This window comes from Falco biarmicus, chromosome 1 (genome assembly GCF_023638135.1).
Source record: "Falco biarmicus isolate bFalBia1 chromosome 1, bFalBia1.pri, whole genome shotgun sequence".
NCBI classification, from domain to species: domain Eukaryota; kingdom Metazoa; phylum Chordata; class Aves; order Falconiformes; family Falconidae; genus Falco; species Falco biarmicus.
This window is the reverse complement of record NC_079288.1, coordinates 28,899,690-28,927,680: the sequence shown is the minus strand read 5'-3', so window position 1 is coordinate 28,927,680 and position 27,991 is coordinate 28,899,690. Positions and strand designations below refer to the sequence as shown.

At 45.0% G+C, this 27,991-nt stretch overlaps 1 protein-coding gene across 1 annotated transcript; it reads left to right on the top strand.

Moving 5' to 3' along the window:
• The first annotated feature begins 2 nt into the window (after nucleotides 1–2).
• On the top strand, nucleotides 3–27,991 carry SUSD2 (sushi domain containing 2). Its single transcript, XM_056321699.1, is given in 16 exon segments — nucleotides 3–3,428; nucleotides 5,688–5,892; nucleotides 7,240–7,391; nucleotides 7,886–8,053; nucleotides 8,282–8,456; nucleotides 9,944–10,145; nucleotides 11,230–11,315; nucleotides 11,923–12,191; nucleotides 14,334–14,477; nucleotides 15,993–16,148; nucleotides 17,865–18,113; nucleotides 19,193–19,465; nucleotides 19,919–20,101; nucleotides 25,236–25,326; nucleotides 27,878–27,927; nucleotides 27,930–27,991. Coding segments are annotated over 16 exon segments (2,532 nt in total). The 5' UTR covers nucleotides 3–3,361.

Here is a 27,991-nt window from a genome sequence, read left to right as displayed (position 1 = left end):
CTGTGCTAATTCTCAGCTTAAAGATCTACATCTACCAGCCAACATCTACCGCTGAACAGTTTCTACATCTGCAACCAGATCAGCCTGTTGGGTTTTCTTTCCCTGCTGTCTCAGGAGGAACTATATTTCTTTGGACAACTCTGTTACCAGTGAGGCCTCTCATGGCATTGCACTCTCTCTTGGCCACAGCAAGCAATCTGCTAAAGGAGGAACACTTACAACGTGGATTTTCAGCATGACATATGTGGTATGGGACACCTTATAGACCATTTATAGCTAACTGAGCTGGCTTCAGGGAGTTCTGTTCCTCTCAAATCTCACATCTTCTCTGCCACTGTATCTCTGCTTGTTTGGCTTTGATCCTTAGCCATTCCCTCACCCCCTTCCTATAGTATTGTTTGTCTTCTGAGAAATACAGATTATTAAAAACAAGCAAATACATAACATGGGATAGAGGTCTAAGCATTGAGCTAATGGGTAATGACTAGAAAGCTTTTTCTAAAGCTTGATACATTTATTGCCAAGCTTCAAGCAACTAGATACACTGATCTGGAATTTCCTCTATTTCCAGCAAAACAAAACATGTTCAAGTGAGAAATTCTGCTACACCCGCAGCATGTCATTAACATATGATTTTTCAGGCTGTATTTAATCTATATATATGAAATCTGCATCTGGGAAACAGCATGCTCATTTGCATGTGATAACCATACCAGAAGCACAAACAACACTTCTGCAGTATATGCATTAAGAAGAAAAAGAAAAAAAAAGAACAACCAAAATAGTAGTGAGATCAGCCTCATGACTATTCAGTCATCAAATGAGGCAGCGTTCATTGATCAAGGGCGTTCAGCTTTGATGTCATTTATCACACAGGTTTGTGTTCTGCAACATGAATCCTGTCTATTAAGGCTAAAAGGTTGGGGCAACAACCGCTGAGGAATTTTGTCGCAATGAATTGCTATTGAATTTATGTTTTCAATTTCATCCAGTCTTATGTTCCAGGCCCATAAATATTCAATGAGTCTTGCAAGTCCTTGTAAAGAAAATATTGGACCCATGCAAGCAATTATCTTTCAAGCAACTTCACTCAAATGACTTTATATTTAAAACTAATCCTTTTGTTGTCCTGCAGCCCTAATTATAGTATTTATCTTCCCCCTTCAAAGCCCCATTTCTTACTCTTGCAGCTTTTTAAGCAAGGCACACCTCAATGAGATACAGATACAACTCCAAAAATAGCGCTTGTTCTGATCGCAGGAAAAACCTGCACTGTGCATTTAGCCTGTAGCTAATTCTGTATTTCAAGACCTTGAAATGTACTGTTAATTAATCCAACTAAATGCATTTTATTTTGCAATTATTTCTGCCATTGAATCCACAGGAGCGGAATGAAAGCAGTGGACCTGCACAATGGGGACTACTGTGCTGTTTCCTGTCTTGGCACAATTACTTCAGAAGTAGAGACAGTTTGGTAGTGTGGGGCAAACCCAGCTAGAGCCTGTGGTGTGTGGAATGAGAGCTTCTTAAATAAGGATTTCGTTTTAATTAGCCCTAAAGAGTACATATTCCAATTTTTAGAGTTAGTCTCTGCATTCCTGTTACAGACCTAACCAGTCTGTTTCCTATGAACACTGATTCTGTGTTACATCTTCCCATTTTTTTCTGGTCCTAGGCAAAAAGACTTGGCTGAAACCAGCAAGGATTTACCAGCTCCCACCTCCGCAGTGTTGGCTCTGCTGTCCTCCCCCGCCAGCAGGGCCAGCGCTGCGCTCCCTGCCCCTGCCCCTGCCCTGCCGTGGAGAGCGTTAACAGGCAGCTGCCCTTACCCCTTGCAGAGGGTCTCAGTAGGAAGCAGCGGGGTCTTTGCTCACACAAACTTCGTCAGGTTCTTGTCCTTTGCCAGTAGCACAGGCAGCAGCTGGCTCTGAGCACCGGCCTCTGGACTCCAAGCAGGCTGTGCCGAGCTAGCTTACCCCGGCAATGACCAGAGTGCTTTAGAGTGGACTGTACCGTGCGTCTGGAGGGACATCGTGTGGGCTGACAGAACAGGGGAAAGGATTTAGATGTATAGCTCTAAGGATTTAAGAAAGCAAAAGTTGAACTTCTTCATGATAAGGAGAGCCGAGCACTGGAACGGAGGAACCAGGGTTGTGCAGTCTTCATCTTCGTCCTTGGAGGTTTTCAAGGCTGGACTGGGTAAAACCCTGAGATGCCTGGTCTGAGCTCACAGCTAAACCTGCTTTCAGCAGGAGGTTGGACAAGAACAACCTCCTGAAGTCCCTTCTGACCTGAATTATTTTGTGATCCTGTACCTCATACTCCCATTTTTTCCTGAAGTTGGGCCCACTGCTGCTGTTTGCTTATCCTCCTCTTTACCTGAATGCCTTTCAAATAAGCAATATGCCCCTAATTATTTTTTGACCGCTGGTCCCAGTTTCACCACATCTATACCAAAATTATAGGCAATCGCGGCCTTATATGATTCCACGGATATAGCTATCTAGGTCTGAATAGCCTTGCTTCCCAAAACTCCTGTGTCATTATTCTGGACTCCACACTGACCTTCATTCTTCTACCCAGCTATAATCAAGTGCAAGGAAGTTCTTATCTTATGCACTGATATACTACACACCGGATCGGTGGAGTGTGCCTTGCATTCTTTCCACATCCCCTAAAACCCGTCCATCATAAAATCCTGCTGTGCTGTTGAAACAGGTAGTTACACCATAGCTGCTACCACCTCAGCTCTGCTCCCCTTCCTTGCCAGAATATCCTCGTGCTTCTGCTGGAAGGCTTCTGCAGTCCCTTTCGTTGCTCCCACACCGTGCTACTGTGTGCAGTTACACCTTCCTCAGAACATCTTTTTACTTCTCATTTACAACCCTCATGCCAGCACACAGTGTGCAGTAAACATGCCTTCTTAATGTCTCGTTATCTCTGAAACAAAACTGTACTGTCAGCATCTGCTCTTTATCGTTCCTCTTACTGATAACTGGGTTTAGTTTCTCCAATAAAATTAAAACATACACCTTGTGACAGTGACCCTGTGGTCTTGAACTTTGGAGCAGAAATGCTTGTAAAAATGGCACACATCTCCTTCCATTTCAGAAAAGCCTAACTATTATAATAATGTGTAGTTCTACCGGCTACCTCCCCCACCCCCTCCGTCGTTTCCTGAATTGGAGGTGACCTCTGAAAAGGAGCATCCCCTTCAATTCGTTTTGCTTCAGTAATTTACAACAAACCTTTGAACACTGAGCATCTTGTTTATTTCCGGACACGTGTTTCTATAAAGAGCTTTCCCCAAGCAGGCACAAAGGCTATCACAGCCGGCCATCCTGCATCAGCTGGACTAAATATGAAATTCCTTGGCATAGATGTTGCTTTCTTCACTCTCTTCACCCTCATTGCTCTTTGGAATGCAGGTGAGTGACTTTCAGAAATTTTGCTGCTCTTACCTGCAAAGTTTTTTGATTTCTGAACTTCAGAGCATGCACCTTGGGAAGCATGCACTGGTACGATTTTCACAAGCTAAAGCAAAGCCACATGGGGTGGCTCTTATGGCACCGACTCATTTGCAGCCCCTTCCTCTGTAATTTCCAGTGGGACAGTGGATCTCTCCTGTAAGTAAACAACCAACCTGGAGAATGCAGTAAATATATTTAAAGACACAGAAGAACTTTCTAACTCCCCATATTGAACAAGCATTTCTGCCTCCATCACAGGCAAGTTTTCTGGTATAGAATGACAGCTGACTTTTATTTCTGACTCGCTGCCGTTCCTGTTCTTTCCTGCCACACACCCACACGTATTATCCCAGGATAAAGGAGGAAGGCCAGCAGAGAGAGAAAAACAGCTTTTACTACCTTTTCCTTTCCTTGACCTCTCCATCCTACCAAAAAAAACGAACAGCCCTCCCTGTCGTCATCCCCCCTGCACACAAAACAACGCTCGGTGCCGTTTCCCCCTGGCTTTGACAGAAGCTGACATACCTGGAGCTGCAGGCGATTGCTCTTCAGCCCCGTGAGGGGTGACTCTAAATTGCAAATTCTTTCTTCTCTCCTAGCCTGGTCCACACATTGTTAACGGCTGTTGAGGAGCTGGTAAACCCAGTGGCTGGTGGGTAGCTCCCAGTCCCCTAGCTCAGAGCTGCCGTACGCACAGCCTCAGGAAATTCCTCCCAACCCAGTCCCGCAGATGTGGACACTCCTGCTCCTGTTGGTGGCCCGGCCAACACGGAGGCAGATACGCAGATAGGGCACCCACCCCGCCAGCCGCACGTGCTGACGCCGAGCAGCGCTTCCACGCGCAGCCAAATAAACACGGGCAGCACTTCCGTGACCCTGCGTACCACCCGGCTCTTCTCCTCTCCAGCTGTTCATGATGGAAGGTCGCTAGCAAAAACACAAGCACACCCTTTCCCTCCAGAATCACAGACCCCCACACCCACAGGTACCTTGCATGCTAGTGTAGGCTTTAAATCTGCCTGTCAACTAAGCCCAGATCCAGGGCCCCCTACGCAGTCTCCAGCTCAGACCCTGGGTCTTTCCAAGCGTGGGTCTCCTACAGACTGGCTAGTTCCTCCTGAAGTTCCCTTATGACTGCAACATGTGCACGCACACAGCCCGGAGAACACGAGGCAATACAGGGAACAGCAACAGGATTTTGCAGTATGGCTGTGGTGGTTAGGTGCAGGGCTTGGTCAGAGAAACGGGCTGACCAGCAGCCTGTTCACGTGTGATGGCTCCTGTTGTGTTCCCTTCTCCCCACCTCCCCATCCTTGTTCGTCACCATCCACCTTGACCCCTCTTTTCTTTTTGCTTGTGTCCTCCCAAATAAGCAACCCTCCCCTAATTACTTTTTCATGATTGGTCCTAATTTTGCTACATCCATGTCCAAATTTAGAATTTCTGATACTTACCTAGGTCACCTCAGCATGGCATGGTGTTATGGATATAGTGCCCCAGGGAGCATTGCCCTGGCAAGATTCCATTCCCCCAAAGGTCCTCGCTTGGTCATCTCACTTAACTCTCTCTTAACTGTTTGTGAAACCGAGCTGCTCCTTGCAATGTTACTGCAACGTGTCACCTTCTCACTCTTCTATTTGGGCTGAGCCATTTTTCACGTCATGTCCAGCAGTTACTCATGGTCTGTCCAGCAAGATCTCGGCCAAGAGCCTAGCCATCTCCCTGTGAGCCTACTCATCTCAGCAGCTACCTTGCCAAGGTTAGACTCAAATAAAATGCACAAAAGTAAGGTGCCTCAGTAGCTTTTCATAATCTCACGTTGGAGCTAATGTTAGCTTTCCGTTCATCCAAGAGCACTGGCTTTCCACTGTCGCTGACTCCTGTGTAGGATTGCCAGTGACGGGACCGCATTCTGGGTTGCTGAAGACCCACTCTCAGAAATAAATACTCACCAAGGGGCTGCTCTGGAGGTTTATATTTCTATCAGATGTAAAAATACCCATGGAGTAGGTGAAACCATGTCCTGGCTGGGGGGTAAATAAGTGTATTTTTCTGTTCAAAATGAAGCAACCTTAATATGTAGCTTTCACCCCAATACATTCCTAAACTAACATAACCAGCCTGCTTTGTTTACAGTAGTGCTTTAGGTGATGTACTTCTGCTTCAGAGAACATCTATAAGGGTTCAATAACTATTTTTTTTCCTTCCTTTAACCAGGAGCTCAAGACTCTTGCGCATACCGATGTGGGGAGCTCCTTGGTACCTGTTCTTGCCAAGCAACGTGCCAGTCCTTGGGGGTTTGCTGTCCTGATTATAAAGAATTTTGCCTTCAGATTTCTCCATACTCAGGATCTCTGATGGGAGGCAAAGACTTCTCAATTGAAAATACAGCTTTTAATGCCTCTTCTGTGATAACGTGCAGGTGGGCCATGGTTTTGTATTCCTCTGCCAAAGGGAGGTGAACCTTTCTAATCCCACTTTCTGACAATAGGTAATTGCCACAAAACAAGACTAGGCTATACTGGACTGAAAACTTGCTTTGTAAAGTTGTCAGAATCCTGAAACACGCAAAGGTTCTGCTGACCCTCACCCCCAAAGGTGCGCGTTGTCCGTGTTTCTGCACGGGATCATTTAATTTAGGTCAAGTTACTGTGCAATATGATCATGACCCTGCTAGTTCATCCCTTAACATAGCAAAACAGTGACTTCTAAAAGAGCTTCCTCTTGGGACTTTTTGTTGTCAATATTTTTTTAGCATTTTGTGAAAAAGAAGTATTCACTTCTTAATCTGAATGAGAAAGCAATGAGAAAGAAATGTAGGTAGGACGGCTTATCTTTTTCCTGTAAGACAAAGCTGTGGATCCTAAGCGTGTACATGTGTCACACATGCAATACAGACAGTACACTGAATTTTACTGACCCCCATGCCCTGACATTCTTTCCACAGAAGGTCCTGAGTGAGATTCTGGAGGCCTTCCCATCTAGATAGCAGTACCTGAAAAGGTTTTTAGTTCTTCATCGGGAAAACCTTTGACCTAGGCATTCATACTGTAGAACACAACTGTGTACTTTTGAGTTACATGCACAGTTGCGTTAGTGTAGCCAGTACAGCCGTCAGTGCAGCCCAGCAAAGGCACACCTTGCTGGCAGGCTGCAGCTCCCAACGGTACCTGGGGTAATGATGCAGTCGTCATACATCCACCCTGAAGAGTCACGGGTGGGTTATACTGTAGCACACTGGGCAAGAGCCCTAACTGGGAGCAGATGGTTAAATAACGAGAAATGATTTCTGAGTTAATCTCTGCAACAGAAATTCTAGAACAGCATGAAATTACCTGTGTTGCATTCACTGGGCTTACAGGCAAAAAACCCCACAAACCCAGAAATTTGCTTTGCCTGCATGTCACGGTCGGTGTCAGCCACCCTGTAATCCTACTCATCCTATAACATCACCTTTGTCTTCCTGGCTGTCCCTTTGTTATTTGTTGCTATTTTATCATGCCCCTCCTCCCCCAGTAATTAAATAGTAAATCTAAGGCTTGCCGATTGCTGTGTATTTGTGCCATGCGCAGCACAATCCGCACCGGTGTAAGAAGCACAAAGTACACATGGGGATTTTTCAGTTGATTTTCACTGCTACAAGCAAAACAGCCACGGGACTTGGAAGGGTCTACACATGGCACGAGGCTGCTTAATGAAACACAACTGAGACATTCAGAATTTTCCTTCTCTCAATGGTGACACTGAAAAGTGTTTTCAACATCAACAGGTTCAAGCAGAAAATCAAAACCAGTGGCTATGTTGCTAAGGATGGAAAAGCCCACTGCATCTCCCCATTGCTGTACGAGACTGGTTTCATCCCTTTTGACGTTTCTGCAGATGATGGGCTGATGTTTCCATACTCTGGAACTTGGTTATCAGGTTACTCACTTAAATCTACAGTATCCCTCTCTATATTCGTGCTCCGTGGATGCAAGGTTATATAAGCTTTTCCTTCTTGATCACTTTTCTTCTTCTTTAACAGGCTGTTTGACCTCAAAAAGTCATTCTTGCTGCCCTTGTGATAATTCATGTTTTGAGAGACGAACTTCCACAGCAGTTGTGATCTGCTGCTATAGAGCAGCAGCAGCAGCATTAACTCATTAAAGGTCCTGCTTACCAATGAGGCTGACCAAGACAGTTCCCTTTTGTAGCTACTTCTGTCGGAAAATAACTGCATCGCGGTGGTATAATTTAAGGACTACAGACAGTAGTAAGGGTTGCGTTCTTTCAGCTTCAGCTTTTTATATCATGCATCCTGTTAGTAAACATGCACAGGGGAAGTACTGCTAAGTCTTAAATAATATAGTGACACCTTTCCAGAGCTATGCAAAGCAGAAATGTCATTAATCCTGTTTTTCTGTTCTGCGGTGCAGTACATCACAACAAAGTTTCAGATGCAGAAAAATGCACGTTGGTAAATGAGACAAAATGGCAGTACTATGGCACCCCCAACACTGACGGGAACTTAACTCTTACCTGGACGCAGCAGACACTTGCAACAACCCACGTCAACATAGAAGTCTGGGGATACCAGGAAACAGGTAAAGGGACGTTTTTCCTACCTGCACACAGGCAGTTACGGACGGGGGTACCTCCTGGGCAGGGCTGTGCTCGGTGTTGGGGACATCTCCACCGAGGCCCTGAGGAGGGACCCGCAAGCAGAAATAACTCACGACAATAACCGCAGCATTTCCTCTTCATTTACACATGGGTGGAGACATCTTGTGGTCATTTCCAGTGTCCAATGTAATTTTCTTCCTGTGTGACAGGTGATAGTTACTCGGAAAACTGGTTGGCCGAATGGAAATACCTTTACACTTTGGCAAAAGAAATCCCCAACACCGGGAAATTCTCTTTCATTCCTGTACCCGCTAAAGGGAATTACAATACGTGGGACTTCGGAATTTTGAGAATTGCACCCAGCAGCTATTCTGAGGGGCAGAGGCAAGTACATCACAACATTTATTTATTCTAGGTACCTTATTATTGCTTCCTGTATCGAAGCTGCTGCCTCCTTTGATGTTTAAAATCGGGACTCAGTCTCCCTTTCGCATGAAAAAGTGGGGAGAGCATTGGAAGGGTAGAGGGGAGAAAAATTCATGGGTTGAGATAAAGACAGTTTACTAAGTAAAGAGGGGCATAGACATGGAGGCAGTGATGCAAAGGCAGTGGTTCACCCCTGCCACAAGCAGACTGATGCCCAGTCACCCAGTGAGGGCTGCTTTGGAAAAACGCTGCCGCAGATGGTCTGTGGCATGGGATGTGCCTTTGGCCAGTTTGCGCTGGCTGTCACAGCTCTGTTCCCTCCTAGCTTCTTGCCAACCCCTGTCCTACTCCCTGGGGGGCAGCATGAGAAAGGGAGAAGATCCTGACACTGTGCAAGTACTGTTCGGCAACAGCTAAAACATGGGTGTGTTATCAGCACTCCTTTGGTCACAAATTTAAACCATGGCACCGTATGGGATGCTGTGAAGAAAATTCCTCTACCTCAGCCAAACCCAGTACCCTGGCCAAACTGGGACCTGCTGATTCCTTCTGTCACAGCTGCGGAGGAAGCCCTAATTGTGGAACTTTTGTCACTGCAGCCAGTGACTGCACTTCAGCCTTCCTCTGCATTTTTTTTTCCTATTTTGTATGCAGGTCTTTGCAGTCCTACAAACTGTATGCCCACTTCCTTTTATTCCATTGTCTATTTCCCCATGATTTTTGGTGACTTACTGCTGTAAGTGCTCCATACATATTCTGAGATGGCGTGGATGTTCCTCCATAATTCTTCCACTTGTCTGCAGGTTTTGATGTAGGTGCTGTAGCCCCTGTGAATATATAAATGCCACCTCTTCAGCATTAGAACATAGGACTAATAAATCAGAACCTTTTTTAGCATTTAGGAGTCACTACCCACAGAAAGGTAACCTTTTCTCTTTCTAGAGGGTGTTTTATTATACTTTGTGTAACATATTTTTTCATGGGTGGAGAGCAGAGTAGCTTTGGAATGTTTTAAGGATTCTGAATGGCTTCTCCCCATCTATTGCCATCGCGCCTGATACCCCTGGGGCACAGGGGCAGGTTCTGTTAGAGATTCCAGATGTTCTTCACTCTGGCCTAAATGGAACTATGAGGTGAACAGGCATGAATAGAAAACCTGTTTCTGAAAAGATCCATGTAAGCCAGAATCACAAATGCTAAAATATATTCTGATTATTGCATCCTTGCTGCATGCTGTTACATCACCTTCTAAGTTAGGAAAATATTTACTTGCTCTAACTTTTTGCAGGAAAAAGAAAGCAGTGGCCTTTGTAGTGAAAGAACAACTTGCAAGTTGAAAGATTCTTTGTAATTATAGTTAGTGATTAAGACACAGAGTTATTGTCAAAACAGTGCTTGTTCAGCTATCAGATCTATTTTATGGCTCTTTTTTTTTTTTTTTCAAGCAACATTCCGTCAGTCTGGAGCTCAGAGCATGCATTGGCTTGGCACCTTGGGAAAGACTTCAGAAATGACCCAAATGCATGGGCAACTGCAAAATGTATAGAATGGGACAGAAAGGAGGAAAAGCTTCCAAACTTCATAGAAGAAATTGCAGATTGCCCTTGCACCTTGGCACAGGCAAGAGCTGACACTGGCAGGTTCCATGTAAGTTATTAATCCATCCCTCTGGCTTGTCACAGTCCCAAGCAGAAGCTTAGCCACACTCCCTACACACCCCTGTTCCCTCTTTAGAAGTCATGACAGGGAAATGAAATTATATTTCAGTTTGCACAAGTGGTATGTCAAATGGCAGAGGCAGATACAGCTCATCCAGGCAGGATGAGTGAAAGAAGTGCCTGTAGGGCAGCAGATGGAAATCGCCTTCAAAATCACTTTAGACAGTAGTTCAGTGGTAGAGAGAAGGTACTTGGGGAGGGCAGCGAGCCTGTGGAGGTGGGAGCATCCCGCTGGGTGGCAGTCGGTGTGCGCAGGCAGTATCCCATGCCAGAAGAAGCAGGCCACATTTCTGCCTGGTATGTCATAATTCGCTGCAAACCCTTCTGCCTTGTGCTTCAGAGCTCAAGTCCACAGCTGTGATCCGTGATGTCCTGCCTCCTGCTTCCTCCCTCCTCCTCAGCTTCACTGTTAACGAGATCTGACAAAAGCTGAGAAAGCCATTGCCATTTAGTGCACACTTTCACTTACAGTGCTGCTTTGAGGACCAGACAGGGTAACTTCTCTCCTATTCACAATACCAAATGGTGGCAGTGCGTTTACATGTATTTAAAAAAAAAAAAAAAAGTAATTTTGATTACTATCCTTTCCTGGTTATGAAGCTCCAAACATGATGTATATTTTACATTATACAGTTAAAAGCACGTGAAGAAAAAAAATAATTTACAACTACTGCCCTGCCTCTGTCTAAGAATATAGGGCAGAAGTTAAGCGTGGTCTGGCATGACATGTTCGTTGCATACTTACGGCTGACCTCCCCATCCAGCAGCATCTGCTCTTCAAGGTCTGTTGTAACAGACTGCAGAACGCTCAGGTCAGGCTCACGTGTTGCTCCAGTCACCTCGGTATTAAATTCACTGGTTTTCCTATCGCTCCATGCTTCTCAACACATGGCCACAACCAGCTCGCTTGGACTTCACACACACAGCGGGGACAGAGGGTGGGGAAGGGACCCAACGATGGAAAGGCTGGTGGGGCAAGGACCCCATTAAGTGTGAATGTCGGTCTTTTTCAGACGGATTATGGCTGTGACATTGAAAAGGGGAGTGTGTGTACTTACCACCCAGGTGCTGTGCATTGTGTAAGAGCCATTCAAGCCAGGTAAAGTCCATTTTTTAAAACTGCATATTTTTTATGACTCGTTCCACCTGAGAGGTGGCAGTGTCATGGTGTCATGGAAGTTGCAGAGACTCAGCTGTCAGGTTCGCAGCAACCATAATTTCCCTCTTATTGATGTGTTGGCCCTCATTGCTGAGATGAAGTTAAGGCCTTAGATTTAATAAACAATTAATTGCACTGGGCTAAACCTTAGGATACCTAAACAAGCACCAATATCTGAAAGAGATTTGATTAGGCTTGATTAAACCCCTCCTGTACTGGTCTACTTAAGTCCAGCAAGTTATTCTTTGCACTCTTTCTATTGGAACAATTTTAAAGAGTGTTTGTGTGGCTCTAATGCCTACAGAACGTCCTTACCACCTTGGTTAACCCCCCCTCCCACCCTATGGCCCTATCCCTAATCCGATCTCGTTTATGTGAACGGGGGGCGAGAAGTCTGGCTGGGAGGTATTCTCTCTGGACATCACATAGAGCTTGGCCACCAAAACATTTAGTTATGGCCATAAAAAGGCAATTTAGGTGACCTCTGAATAGGAGCGGACTTTGCAGAGCTGAAGGGTGACCCCTCTCCCCTGCTTCCCTCCGCCAGCCGGCAGTTCGGGGCAGGACAGCAGTGCTGCTACGACTCTGCGGGGGCCCAGATCCTCACGCGTGACTCCATCGGCGGCAGCACGCCCGACCGGGGCCACGACTGGGGTTCGCCGCCGTTCCTGCAGCCGCCACGGATACCTGGCTTTTCTCACTGGCTTTACGATGTCATCAGCTTCTACTACTGCTGCCTGTGGTCTGACAATTGTCACTTCTATATGAAGAGGCGTCCTTCCAGCGACTGCAAGACGTACCGCCCGCCTCACGCTGGTAAGGACTTCAGAACTCCCTTACAGAGTCCGGCTGTGTTGGCTTTTAGAGTGTTTGTGTGTGTGTGTGTGTGTCGGTTGACAATGGTGAGGGTACAACACCCGGTGGCAAATTTCCATGGAAGGTGTCTATCGATCTATCAGTGGCAAAATCTAGATGTGTTTTTTAATTGTCCTGCAAGATTTTCTGCTGTTGGAGTATCTCATTAACGCCTGGAACCTAAATAGCCACCGTTTAGTAGGCAATGTCCGTGACTTCTTATGGTCAGTGGGCACTTTCTCAGAAAGAAGATGGTTGAGGATGATTAATGACAGCTTGGCAGTACTAGAAAAGCTGTCGTGCAGAAAAATGCCACTGATATCAAATGTGGAGGTTTTGACGTCTACAAGTGTGTCTATTGTCCCTGCCCCTTGCTTTTAAGTGCTCCTCAGGTCTTGCCATATCTCTTGCTGCTGCATGTCTTGCTGCCTTCTGTGCTGCTGGGGTGTTGAGGTGTCCAGCAGGATTGTGGCCTCCCACAAAGAAAGGTGCAAAGAAGCAGCAGTTTTCTTCAGGCAAAAAGCAGAAAACTGCAGAAGGCACTGAAGGAGGTAGCTAGGACGTGATGTGGCACAACATGAGGCTCTCCCAGGACTAGCAATAGCAGGGAGTGGAAGTCTTCCCAGATTTCCCCTACTAAATTTTCCTATCTGGAAGCAACAAAGGAATAGGGAGCTGGGAGCCAAGTGTGATAACAAGGTTGGAAGGACAAGGTCCTGGGCAGCCCGTGGCCCAGTCCCCCAGTCCCAAACGAGGTGAGCAGAGTGGACATGGTGATGGCAGCAGCAGTCAGTTGAGAGTCCAGATCTCCAGATGAGTTTGTGGTGACCAGGCAGGTCCAAAGGAAAGCTGAGAAGTCAGTCTGCTGGACAAGGTCAAAGATCTGGTCCAGTGATGGTAACCAGGGTGAGACACAGCCCTGTGATTGTCAGGCACGTCTGTAGTGACAGGGCATGCCCAACGAGAAGCCAGAAGGTCAGTCATGGGTCTGTGTGCAGGTCAGGGCTCACAGCCAGGCACGGCCAGGGCTGTGTAGGAGATGGAGACGCTGGTGTGAGACTGCTCAGTGCAGTTAGGGCCTGTGAGCGCTCAGGGCACTGACAGTTCCACTACGGGAAAGAAAGACTACAACATGCCTCTTGGAAGCAAAGACACGTCAATGAGGGATGTAAAGCATGTGGTCTTGTAAAAAGATTCTCAAATGTTCTTATGCTGCATCATGCTTGGTTACAGACGTCGTAGGCATCAGGCTGCAACGGTGCCTTGGGAAGGCAAATGCCATAACGTCCCTCCCCTTCCTTCTTCTTCCCCCAGCTTTATATGCTGAGCACGATGCCATATGGTATGGATATCCCTTTGGCCAGTTGGGGTCAGCTATCCCGGCTGTGTCCCCTCCCAGCTCCCCGTGCCCTTCCAGCCTTCCCGCTGGCAGGGCCTGAGAAACTGTAAAGTCCTTGAATGACTGTAAACACTCCCAGCAGCAACCAAAGCTGCCAGCGTGCACCAGCTACTGAAAAGAGAATGAACTCTGTCCCAGCTGAAACCAGGACAGATAGCTACTGAAGCCCAGGGGGGCTCTGGGGCTGAGGACTGCTGCCCTCAGTCTTTGTTCTGGCCAGGAGAGACTTCAAAGCCCCATCCCATTTCCCTGACTGTCACTTCAGCTGCATGTGGAAGTGCCCTGGTGAGCTGCTGCTGTGTCGGTGTCCAGAACCTTCCATACATTGCATGCCTGCACATCAGGCCTGGGGCCTGCCGGTGAGGGCCCTGGTAGCGGGTCCGCCGGGTGAGCACTGCTTCCCCTAACAGCCTGCATTTAATAATAAATAAATAACCCTGCGGCAGGGCAGCCCCAAGCGCTGGCCAATGCCGAGGAGAGTGACGGGAAGGCCATTCCTCACTGTTCCCACACTGCTCTGCAAGGCTGTCATGGCCGTTCTTCATGTGACATTTACCACAGATCAGCCTTGCGTTTTTCCCTTTGTTAAAAGGCCATTCTTCGGATCACCACGATGAATTCTTTTTTTCTTGTGAACCTAAGAAGAAGAGTAATGGGTTGTAGTCTTTGTTTGGTCTTATTTCTCTTTTTGCTTTTAAAAACAGCATCTGCTTTGGGGGATCCTCACTTCTTCACATTTGATGGTCTGAACTTCACCTTCAAAGGCCAAGGAGAATACACGTTGGTGGAGTCTGACCTCACGTCCCTAAGAGTGCAGGGGAGGACAGAGCAGGCACGCCTGCCCAATGGTGAGCTGCTAAGGGAGGAAGCAGTGATGGCAAATAAATCGCTTCTGAGGTTGCTTGATCTGCACTTTGCAGCATTCCTCCTCTCTCTTCTGGTCTTGTCCTTTCTCGGCCGTTTGTGAAAGGTTAACATTTTGAAGCTAATCAGAAGGCAGACTAAATGGTCAGGAAAAAGGTAACTTCCTAATCAAAGACTATTTGCTAGTTTTATTGGCTATGACAAAGGCAAGAGTAAGGTTTTCTGTTGTGTTTAAGAGCTCAAGAAGACAATTCTCATTTCTCTCCATGCCTGTTCCCACCTGTAAGGAAGCGTAAGGTCAGTTCTAGGAATCAGCCAACAGGCACAGCCCGCGGCTGATGCATTTTCATAGTGGTGTAGCTGAAAATTAATAGAAAGCAGGTAAGTGTGTGCCCTGCTTTATTTTCTTTTTGTGTTAGGTGTATATGCATGCATGTGTTGACTGAGCAAAAATGTCCCAGAAGGAGCTGAGAAAAACTTTGGATGGGGAAAAAATTCTTTCTGAGCACCTCAAGCCAGCAGGAAAGTACAGAACATCTGGTGAGAAGTTGGTTGAGGGGAACATTTTTTTTTCTTCTAAGGACTTGATTGTCCTGGTCTTTTGGCTTGGGGCAGAAGAAACTCTCTGGAGACACCAGTGGCCTACATTATTTGGATGGACAGATTGCAAACCAGCCTGTAAGGAGGCTGTCATACACCTGCATTTTAAAATGGGGGGAAATAGAGTATGACACAGCAGACTGGGATCATGCTTCTCATGACACCCTGAAAAGTCTTACGTCAGATACTTTTGTTCGTGCTTTTCCTGTATCTAGTGCTATTTTATGGGGCATAAACCAGCAGGCTTGCCTCAGGAAAGAATACTGCGTCTGGCCTCAGGGTGTGCTTTGAGGATTTGGTACTCTGGTAGAATTATAAGAATGGACTAAAAGTTGTCCATGTGTTTCAGGACCCATATAGACGTGAATGCTCACACTGAACACCGCATTGCATAGGATGGAGATTTTCATGGAAATATTTTGCTCTTGATAGATTTTACTGTGTTTGTGGTAGGAGTGGCATGTGTCACTGAGTAGTTCATTCCAAAAATTAGTTTCTTAAACTTTTGTTCACTCTGTTTCCTTTTTCTGTCATGCCCTCTCTGCAATTACCTTTCATTTTCCCCGGCCTTACTCACAGGACTGAATGTGCAAGGAGATCAGCTGGTCTTACAGCTTAGCCACAGCCATTGGGATCAGTAACTTAGAATTTCCAGACTTTTTTAGCATTAAACAGTCTGCTTTCAATATACCATACTGGTAAGAGACTTATACTGTGGGTTTTATGTGACTTACATGCTTAGCAATTTCCTCCAATATAAATAATCATATTTAATTATTTTTAGGAAATATCTGAGTTGGTCTGGGGTTGGGTTTTTTTCCCCACCTGTATCATTATAACCCTCCATATTTCCTTTATATCACGTTGGGTATTTTGGGGGGTTGTTTTTTATTTGGAAGGATCTGGGGCTCAGGTGACAGGCTTGTCTGCGGTGGCCATGCGGGAGAACAACTCAGACGTGATTGAGGTACGCTACGCACAGGATTTAACTCTGGAGGTCCTGTTGAACCAGAAGATCATCAGCTTCTCTGAGCAAAGTTGGATGGACCTGAAAGGTTAGTTACAAATATCAGCCTTGTAAGCTTTTTTTATTCTGATGGAGCCCATGAACAGTTAAAAATATCTCCACATGTGTGCATATCAGTGCTCTTTTCAGTGTCCTTCTGCTAAACAGGCTGCAGGTCACTCCAGAAATTATGATGTAAGGAGTAAAACGAAGGACAGGCAATGTCCCAGGTCATTTCACTTGATTTTATTATTACATTACTTTCTTCAGTTGCTGCCCAATTGAGGCAGAATCGTGGCAATGCGCAGCTGGCGTGGGCCTCGGTGAAAGAAATAAAACAGAGAGCATGGGGAAGAATGGGCTTCCACCCCGTTTGCCTACCTCGCCCTGTGTTCATACGAGCCCAGTGCACGGATTTCTCTGGCCTGTGAGACTGATTGCAGCTACCGTATGGGCAGGAGTACAGCCAGCAGGAGTACGGGCTACACATCTCCTTCCAAACAGCCACGGATCACGGTGCTGCAGAGAAGCACGCTGTGCCTGCCGTCTGTGCTCCCACAGAGAGGTGCAGCAGGGGGTCATGGCTCCCAGAACCTGCAACCTTCCTGCTTCTCGATGGCTTGGCGGGTGCCCAGCTGGAGCTGGCAGCACCTCTGCTGTCCCCAGGAGGAGGCAGAGGCATCTGATCTGCCAGTCGGCTGGACTGCGGCACATGCTCCTCTCCCAGAATGTCCACAACATAAATGACAACCTGTACCAGCACCTGGTGCTTGCCTGAACTTTCTGGGGTGTAAGAGGATTGTGAAGGGATGGCACGCGATCCTGGCAATGACAGCGAAGTGTCTTAAGAGATGGCTTCAATGCCCAGGTCTTCTGTGTCCTCTTTCAGGGGCTTGTAGAGCAATGGTTTTCCCTCTCATCCCATCCATGGAGGGTGAAATGGAATGAAAAACTTTACTCCACATTCTGCTTTCAGCTTACTGCTCCTAATGCAATGAAACCGACCAAGCAAAGTGAAATATAGTGAAATATAACCAAAATATAGACTAAAATATAACTGAATTTCACATTCACCTACCAGGAGCTCTCTGAGTTTGTCAGTTGTTATTTCTCTATTCTTCTGCTGAAAAGGCTATGAAAAGTTGTCTTTTTTTCTTCCAGGGGTGTGATCATTTGATTAGCCTTTATAATAATTTGACGGATACTCTAAACATCACTGGAATTTTAACAGTAAGCCTCGTGTTCAGCAGAGGAAGTTTTCTGTGGCTGGCAATTAGTATTCCTCAAATGGCCGGGAAATATAATGAAGAGCAGAAGGAAGGGGGAAGGCCACGTCGACAAGGAGCTGCAGGAGCAGAGAGATGCAGGAAGGAAAAAAAATAATATGAAAGGACAGTGATGGGGCTGGGAGGAGCAGCCGTATTAGGGAGGTGTTTACAAGGCAGCCAAGAAGCAGAGGAAACCTGTGAGCACTGAGAGTGGTGCTTCCAGCTCCCATCTCATACCCTAAAGCTGCTGCTCCGGATGCTGGCAGAAGACACTGCAGCTGGTACCAGCTGTGGAGCTTTTTTTGCTGCTACTCTGCAGCAGCCCTCTTACCACAGCTGTAGGTGCGAAGGCGGGACCTCCCTTCACGTGCTTCCCAGAACACAGCCTAGCGTGGGAGGGAGGAAAAGCTTTTTGGGACACGGTTAACGCTGATGACACACCAGCCTGCTCGTGGTGGATGATTGTCTGCTTTGTTCTCCTCCTCTTGTCGTTACAGGTCTCTTCCTCCATTCTACACCTGACCAGAACATCACAGTGATGTTCTCTTCTGGGTCTGGAGTGGAAATAAGGGGAAGCGGAGGATTTCTGACCGTGACAGTTTTGCTCCCAGAGAAGTTTATGAATCACACTCAGGGTCTGTTTGGGGTGATGAATGGCCACACAGAGGATGAGTATACCTTCAAGAATAAAACCACCTTGTCAGCTCATGCAAATCCCCAGGAGCTGTTTGAGTTTGGAGCAAACTGTAAGTCATTCCACTGGTCCGTTATTACTTTTTCTTTGCAAATTCAAAACAGCTTGTGGTTTACAGACTAGCAAATGAAGTCTGTGCTAAGCAGCCTATACTAGGGGGAAGAGAAGGGAGTAAGAGAAGTATGCCCTCTACCCATGTGGGTAACATACCTAGCCAAATGATTGAAGGCAGAAGCGTGATGGAGCATCCTGCACTTTGTTGCTTCAAGAGTCAGAGCTCATATTTCACAGTTTGCACTTTGAGAATTCCATCTACTATAGCCAGCTTAACACAGCATCGCCAGACTGAAGTGTTACAGAAGTATAGCGATAGACAAGGTCAGCTGTCTTTTTCCAGAATATTAGCAATGTTTCCATCCAGTACCATGCTGACAATTTTAAAAATCATTTATGAAATGGCAATTTAATAATTGTCCCTTTAAAAAAGAGGGGTGGGGGTGTGTGTAAAAGAATATCTGCTTTCATTTAATGAGAATGATTCGGCTGCTGTATCTAGCCTGCAGCGTTGGACTGGTCAGCATTCCTGCTGACATCAGGTTAGGAGACGGGCCAGAAACATGATGCAAAATACCCTCTGGCTACCAGTCGGTCTCTGTATCGAGCACAGTGTAGCTGTACTCCAGGGTTCAGATCATACTGAAAAGTCTCACTGCTCCTACTTGCAGGGAGTTTCTGATTTAGCAGAGTGAAAACAAAAAGCAGGGCCACAGACATGACAAATGTAGAGACATGGAGGATCAGGATTTGTGTTGCTTGTAATCTGGTTTAGCTAGCTCTGTCTGAGGTACTTCACTGTCATCATTTCACCATCAGGCATCTGAAACCATATTTGTGTGAAATCATAGCTACACAATTATTTGGATCTAATTTTAGGTAATTCATCAAACACTAGGCCGCATGTGAAAAGGAAAATAATCTTGAGCCAGAAGGAAGCTGTAGGGCTTAGTAGTTCTCTTCCAGTTCTAGCTACATTTACATCAATAAGTGCTTGGATTAGTAGCAGAAGATGGTGGAGCTTTGTAGGCAATATTACATCTGAATCTCTCTCTTTTTCTTCCTCTGTCTCCCAAGGGGCTGTTGAAAATGGAACTTCTCTCTTTACTTACGACACGGAGTTCCTACTGAACAATTTCTTTTATGGGGAAAAGCACAATGCTTCCTTTCTGCCCGTGTTCTTTCCTTATGAAGACCCTGCCGATCCCCTGGTGAAGGAGATGGTCCTGGTCTGTGGCTCTGACCCCTTCTGCAGATTCGATGTCCTAACAACAAGAAGCCTTCAAGTGGGAAGTTCCACAAGACTAGCTCATCAAAGTCACAAGCTGCGGGTAGAAAATCTAAAGCCAGGTGATACAACATTCCACAAAGCATCCATCCCTGCCGTTCTTTCTACAGGGCATCTAGTTAACACTGTTCAAGGAGACTTTGCTCAATTGTGGGTTCATGCACCTGTAAACACTCTTCTCAGGAGGAATTGTCCTTGTACTAGGAAAAATCTGCACTGGTAGGATACGTAGGCACACAGAAAATAAATTTCTTTCCATTTCTTCTACTACTAGCCCACTGTGTAGAACCCTTATCTTTCTATCTTTTCTATGCCTTCACCCATCTTCCTCAAACCTAAAAATGAGGAATTAAAAAAAATCAGAAAGTATTGTCTTTCAGTTAACCTAAAAATCTTTGTCTTCCCATGAGTTGCCACTAAAATGCCATTTGAATTGTTGTTGAATTGAATCATTGTGATGGAGATTTGCTGGTCCAAATCCAAAGTGCATTAACCAGACATGTCTCTTTCACTAGTGATCTCTTGTGGCTGGCTGGATCATCCAGCCAACGGACGGAAGAACGGAACTAAATACCTGCTGGGCTCAACCATCAGTTTCATCTGCGACCAGGGCTATGAACTCACTGGGCCAAAGGAAAGAATTTGCCAAGTGACAGGGACCTGGTCTGGAGACACCCCCAGCTGTGTCCTGCAAACAGGTCTGTTTGCTTTTTAAGTGTTACAAATCGACATTCAAAAAATCATGATTACAAACAAGGCAATCTCAGTATACAATGATGGCCCTTGATAAAAACAACTTCTCTTACTTAGGAAGACATTGGGCAATGAGATCCCTGGGTTTCTGGAAAGACTAATATCCAGATCTAAGTAACAGGTGGTTTATGGTGGTTTGGGATTTTTTTTAATTTCATATATCTACTCTTTCTAAGGGTTTAGGGCTACATGCTTCCCTTTCCCTAGGTTTGGCTGAAAGGAATGGGTAGGCACGCTTCTTGAGTGGGTGACTTGGAACAACTTTCAAACTCAGTCTTAGAAAAACAGGAAAGTGTACTACTTAGCTAAAAATGATTCCTAACGCAAAAATACAAAGGCTACAAAAAGAATCCTAATTTACAGCATTATTTTCATGTAATTTTCTTAAGTATATGTAATATTCTTTTAGCAGCTTTAGAAATACGTAATCTAAGCATACACGCATACACACAGAGAACTGCAGATTACTGAAATCCCTTAGTATTCCCATCATTTGAGCTGTTTTTCAAGTATAAATGATGGTACAACCCCCAAGCATGTATTGTCATCCTTCATTCTGCCATCGTTAATACCGTTTTAACTCTTTGCAACTAACTGGAGCAAATGTATATCCAGCCTGAGCCATCAGAGGGTTATAAAATCACACATTATAAAATGAGTGCCTTAAGAGAAACTGTGCAGAAGACTTTGCACCTAGTTGAACACGAGCCAGCAACATGCCCTTGCAGCAAAGAGGGTTCGTGGTGTCCAGGCTGCATGAGGCAAAGTATTGCCGGCAGGCAGAGGGTGGTGATCCTTCCCCTCTGCTCAGCACCGCTGAGGGCACGCTGGCAGTACTGTGTCCAGCACTGCCTTCCTCAGCACAAGAGGGATGTGGACATGCTGGAGGGAGTCCAGCTCAGGCCACGCAGGTGATGGGGGACTGGTGCGTCTGCCCTGCGAGGAAAGGCTGAGGGAGCTGGGACGGTTCAGGCTGGAGAAGAGAAGGCTGGGGCTGTGGGGGGGCGTATGAGCAGATCTTATGTACAAGTACCTGAAGGGAGGGTGCAGAGGACAGGAGCCAGGCTCTTCCCAGTGGTGCCCAGGGCAATGGCCACAAACTGAGACAGCAGGTTCCCTCTGAACCCCAAACAACACCTTTTTACTGTGAGCAGTGGCACTGGTTGCCCAGAGAGGCTGCAGAGTCTCCTTCCCTGGGGATGCTCCAAAGGTGTCGGGACACGGTGCTGGGCAGCCAGCTCTGGGTGGCCCAGCTGGCGCGGGGGAGTTGGACGAGACCTCCCAGCTCAGCCGTCCTGTGATTCGGGAGCAGACACAGCCTGCGCTTCCGCAAGTCTTCCACTCTTTTGTTTTAAAGGATGATGTTATCTCAGAACAGTAGTATTCTGCGGCAGTAAAATTGCTGTGAGTGATGTAATAGTATTTGGTATAAATAACACAAATCTATTACCCCTTTTTCGTCAGTGCTATTATAAGATCAATTAGCCTGGGACTGTAGTTGGATGTAGTAGCAGTTTACTGTAGTAGGCTGTCTCAAAAATTTACAGGAAACTGCCCAATATTTTCTAACAGCTTCAACTTAGTTTTGTTCACACGCCACGTACGCTGCAAACGCCCGCAAGATGGCAATGTTTCAAAGCGCCAGGGCCAGGCACGGCCACACGGCATGTTGAAGCACTTCTAACGCTGAGTCAATTGTTCCCGAAAGCACTCATCAAATAACTCATATCAACAGATTCTCCATTCGGGGCTTGCCCCAAACAAATGTGGAAAGTGCACAACACCCCAGCGGTGAATTCTTGGCCGGCTGACACATTGCACCAGCCTCGGCAGCCGTGCACCCGTCGGTGTGCATGTCCGTCGCGGTTCTGCACGTTTAGTGGTATTTGTGAGATGAACCTTAGTGAATGTGGGCAGCAGCCTGTGGACTTCAGCATAAAAAATGATTATTGAACCTTTGCACATAGAAAATGGGGAATTTCGTTTAGTTTTAGATAGATCAGTGAACGTTTATGGAACATTTTCTTCGACCAGCCATTGCGTGTAATCAATACGCAAGTGATGGTGCTCACAGGGGCCAATCGCAGTAGTGATGCTATTTTTGAAAGAGTGAAAGGAGAGGTATCCCAAAACATTTCTGTTTAATATGACAGGCCAGTGCATATGGAGTACTTTAGTTAACTGTTGAAAATAGGAGAGATTCAGCAGTCTAGCAGATAATTTAGCACGCTTCATAGTTCACAGTAATAATAGATCGTCTGTCGGAACGAAATCTTTACAGAGTAAGGCCAGATCTTAAAAAGTCAGTGGCAAACAGTTTTGCCAAGCTGAAAGCTAAGAACATTTTTCCATTGCTGCCATCAACCGCACACATACTGGACAGGAGCCAGTCAGTCTCAATAAGCAAACCGGATGCTGACATTTACACTAGAGAAAGGGGGGCAAACAGCCAGCCCGGAGAGATCCGAGGGAAGGAGCTGGAAGATACGCAGGGACTGACTACTTTCAGAATGATGGAGACGTGCCGCAGCTTTACAGAGAAGCAAACAAAACCCGCAATGTTTTCTAGCACATGGTTTCCTGACAGATGACAAAGACCCACAAGGTGTGAAATAATTTTATTGATCTGATTGTAACAAAGACCTTCCTTACTATTTGATATTTGCGGTTGGGGCTCATTTTTAATGTGAGCCAAAAATTATGATTCTGATCAGCCTCAGGAGGCTGGAGTATGGCAATGCTGCCTGTCGCAGCAGGGTACTGACAACAGTGACAACTGAGAGACAATGTAAAACACCAATTGCATACACAGTTCTTCATTAATATTTTTTTTTTACTGCTTTGCCCTAATAATGGCATTCATTCCTAGCCTTGTTCCTCCTTTAGCATCATGAGATATGCTGCTGGATATCAGTCTGTGTCTGAGAACGTTATTTTATTGACAGGTCCAAGTGTCTCCAGAGAAGACAGGCAAAACAGCCCAAAGTTCCTCTCACGTCTAAAACCTTGAGTGTTTTTATAGCATTGGTAGCTCCTACTTGCTTTCCACATTTCGGCCTCTGGTCTAAGCCATGGTTGGAATCCAGTGCCAGTTTTAGTTGCGTTGATTCTGAATTCAGCATAAGTACAGGAAAGGTCTTCGTGCTGTCAAACCATTGTCACTGAGGTCACTTTGCCTCAGTTTTCCGCTTTACGCAGCAACACGCTGCTGTTCCACCAGTGCCCGTCTTACCCAGCCCGGTGGCGGGTGGCCTTCCCCACGCCAGGAAAATGCAGGCAAAATTAATGGACGGCACTTCCAAATTTCTGGGCGCCTGAGTGGGTGACCACTGACCTAGCCACTGTGATTAGTGGTCACATTTTTACTTCCAGCATGAACTATTAAAACACGCTTTTTCAAATGATTTCTTTCATGCTGGTCAGGAGCACAGGGCCCAGCCCTCGGCGATCCTCAGCTTCCAGGGGTACTTCTTTACGGTGCTGTGCCCGTTACTTGCTGCCGTTTTGTGGCACATCAAAATCAAGCTCAAATGCAATCACCAAAGTTTTTTAATTGCTATATGCTTCTGTTTTTCAAAAGCTGGAACAGTTAAAGGCATGAGGACTAGGAAAACTGCATAGGAAGAGAGGCGGAAACAAGAAAATTGAACACCAGTTATTTTGCAAAATCCATTTCTGTAGTTGAAATTTCAAATACAAATTATGCTGTTGGGCCTGCATATTGTTGCTTTTGAGTTTTGCTTCCTTGAATTAAAGTTTCCATGGAAATCCTCTGCTAATAATTATTTTGCTATGCTTCTAATTACAATCCCACTGCAAGTCTTGCCAGTACCACAGCAACCTCCCTTCACAGAATATCACACAGAAGAAGAAAAAAGAAACCATCCAGCAAAAGCAAAAAGGAGAATCTAGTAAAATCAGAAGTAAAATGCAGCTAAAAATTATAAAATCTTAGCAATAGTTGTAGATGTAGCCTATTTGTGACAGACAATAATTTGGTGGTGCTAAGTGCAATTTGGTTTTGTCTGTCTTTCGTTTGGGTTTTTTTGGTGTTTTTTTCCCCTCCCCTCCTTTCTCACTTTTAGGTTTCATTTTCCAGGTTCAGGCTCTGGGTAAATACAGTTCTTTTTGGAAAGTTGTTAGAAATATCGTTAGTCTTTTGCGCTTTTTTTTCAGATGAGGATGCCAAAAAACATTAGGTTGCCTTATTATGGAATTGTTGTCTGTCTATTGTTTCCAGGAGCCTGGCTGCAAAACATATTAAAATCAAGAAATATAACCTGAGATTATAAATTAAATACAAAGATTTCACGATAGAGGCAATTCACCACTGGGCCAAACTACCGAGGCCAGTGGTGGGTTCTGGTCACTCGGCAGACCGCAGCCATGCAGTGTCCTGCTAGCACTGTGCTGCATCAGCAGGAAAGGGGTGGAACCGGTGACCTGCAGCTCCCTAGCAGAATAAGATGAGAAGAGGAGATCTGTTATTCAAAAATTATTTCATATCTGGTTTCTTTCTTTCTTTCATCATGTCCTTATCACGCAGTCACAGAATTAAATTGACACTTTTAGCGCGTTCACCCTGTCTGATGCAGTTCACTGTACCCACACCAGAACAGTAACTTTTGCTCTCTTTCACACAGAGCATCAAGCAGCAGAGGCAGCTTCAAAATTTTAATGGCAAAATAGGGGTGATTTTTAAAGCAATCAAACCGTATGGAAAAAGGATTGAAAAACTGTCAGTTGTTGGGATTGGCAGTTCCACATAAATACTGTACATTCATGGTGTTGACCATATATTAACCACTAGCTATCCTTCCTTTGTGTTAGAACAGCTTTTGCAGCCACCTGCCCTGTCAAATGTAGGAATTACATGACTTCCTACTCTGTACCAGCTTGTTCCACAAAGAACTGTAAAGTTAACACTATATGTGCACTTTCAGAAATTGTCATGTCTGACTACATTTGAACAGATATGAAGAAATGTATCAATGTCTTCCCTGTTGTTTATGTTTGGTTGTTTGGGTTTTTTTTTTTTTGTTTTTTGGGGTTTTTTTGTGGTCGGTCTCTGTTTTTCAGATATCAATCAAGTAATTCTTCTTGGCTGTGTATTTGGAATAGTTGGTCTTGGAGTCCTGGCACGTCTGACTGTCTTATGTAGAAAGGAGAGGTAAGACTCCGTGGAACTGAAAACAGAAATGAACCTGCTATAGAAACAGCAAGTGTTATGACCTTTTTAATCATTTTGCTCAATGACAAAGAAATCAGACATATTTTCCTGCTATTATCTTTTATGAAAAACATCAAGTCTGGATAGTCCTTGTATCCTGCTGGAAGACTATGAAGCAAAGTTGGAATTGTATTAGCAGGACACAAACATGATTGATTAATTGATTGAGAAGGAACAGGACTTCTTGGTCAAAATAATTTATATGTTGAGTGATAAGGCTACCTGATCAGAAGTGTTTGCTTCAGAACAGGTGTGCCTTTGATAGCAATAGGTAAAGCTGATGTATCATCTAAGGAATGCATTGCATGATACCATAACTTTCCACTTACCTTTGAACGTATTCCCACTTCTAGGCATGCATGAATTTGCCCAGAGAATGCTTATATGACTCTTGTACCAAAGAGGTGAATGGAATTTTAAAGCTATATCAGTTTGCTCCCCATTCTAGGAACCTTTCTACTACATGGAAATAAAGTAACTGTAAATAAACAACCAATTTTTTAAAAGAAATCTCCACAAAATGTTATGTGGCTAGTATATTACTTCTTTTAAGTTTTAGTCCTTTGTTTTAAAAGGTTGTTATGATTCATATATTCTGCGTATAATTCATTCTGTTAGCCAGTGCTAACAAGACACTTAAAAAAAATATTTTTGGCTCTGTGCCTTTCTAGCAGGTTCCTCACTGCAGAGACTCTTGAAACAGAATCCAGTATGATAGCCATGTCCATCACTGAAAATACAGCCCATTGATTCTGAACTCAATCATCAATTAACTGTGTCTATCAGAGGGCCAGAGATGCTGCTAAATTTGCGCCTTCCCTTTAAATCATATAAGTGTTGTTTTCTACGATTCACAGAGAACACTAGTACCCAAAACACTATTTCTTCCTTCCCTGTTAAAAAAAAAAAAAAGGATACTCAACACAGGGTAGATAACTGCAGCAATTAATGTTTTTTGCATACATAAAAATGACAGACAAAGGACACCTGCTGTATTTGCCAAGTTTTACACACACCAGATCCCCACATATATAAACCCAACTGGTTTGAAACACTACAGCTGCATAGGCTTCTCACGCCTGGGAGCAGCTTACGGAACTGCTTCTCTAAACTCATTGTATATCAAAAATTAATTAAAAAAATAGAATGAAGCCATCAACCCTTCTAAACTCTTGTGTATTTTGCAAATCGGTAGGTAATTTTCATGCGCTACCAAAAGCTTGTAATTCATGAAAATAATTTGAGTGAGTAATAAAGTCCATAGCACTCAGCGGGCCCATATGTCTGGGCAGCAGTGGAGGATGCAGTCCCTTCTGCAGCAGTTACAAATGCCGAACAGGTAAATTTTAACTAGAGAAGGCTTATTAGATAATTATTGAATCATGAAAGTCTGCCATCTACTGTATATTCTTCTGGATCCCAGGGTAAATGTGACTCTGACAAGTCGCGTTTTGTATCAGAAGGGACAGAAGCAGTCCTACACACTGCAGGGCTTCAGGAACCACTGCCTCTGCCCCCAGCTCTGCCCATCACCCAGCGAAGGAGCTGCTCGCTGGTATAGTAAGACAGCGTGAAGTATCTTAAAAAGCAGCAAGGTCAATAGAAATGCACAAAAATCCTAATTGTTGAATGCTATATGCTCGTAGATTTCTTTCTCCTTCAATAAACAAACAGAAGAAGAGGTAGGGGCTGTATTTTCAGGGTTTCCCCAGCCACCTTTCACTCCTAAAAGTGAAAAAGCTGAATTTCTCAGGCAATCACACGATTCTATGAGCAGAGACTGAGGGAGGAGGGGGATCATGGTCTTTAGAATAAAAATTGCAGGAAATCAAAATACCAAGGTGCTCAGTAAATTCATTTATGCTTTCCCCTCTGTTAGTTGTGAGGGTTGCTAAGCAGTCACAAATGTATCTATTAATATTTTGGTGATATGTTTCTCTTAGGGGAAAAAAAAAAAGCCAACATAAGGGCCAGAATTTACCACCGAATCCTGAGTTCCCTGCTCACTCAGACTTTTTTCCTCTGTCTTTTTTGTACCCAAACCCCAACCTTCTTTCAGACCCCCCATTATCAGCATTTTCAAACCAGTGACATTTGCCCAGTTTCTCCTTTTGCTCCTATAATTTAAACCATTGTACCGGAGAACAGCAATGGATTGCTGCACAGGGATGGCAGCAAACCTTTGGTGTTCCCTAATTCCAAATGTTGCTCCAATAGAAGGAGTGCTACATATCCTCCAGTCACTACTTTTAGTAATTTTTGAATTTCCAGTGGTGTATGACCAGGGAGGGATATTGTTCTTTGGAGGAGGTATGCACTGGAACTGGTACTTTAAAAATGGGCGCAACATTGCTAGGCCACCTGAGCCAATGTTCTCGCCTTGATCCAAGCAATGACTTTATGGTAATTACCTTTGCATAATTACCCAATTACCAGTTCTAGCCTTTTGGGGGTTTTGTTTTAACCTTTTTATTTACCTTTTCTCCCAAAGACACAAAGGCAACCAGAAACTCGTTTCAGAGGTTCCAGTTGGATCTGAACAAGAAACAATGAAATTCCAGAGGAGTTTTTAATGAAATACAGAAAAAGCATAGCAGAGGATTAA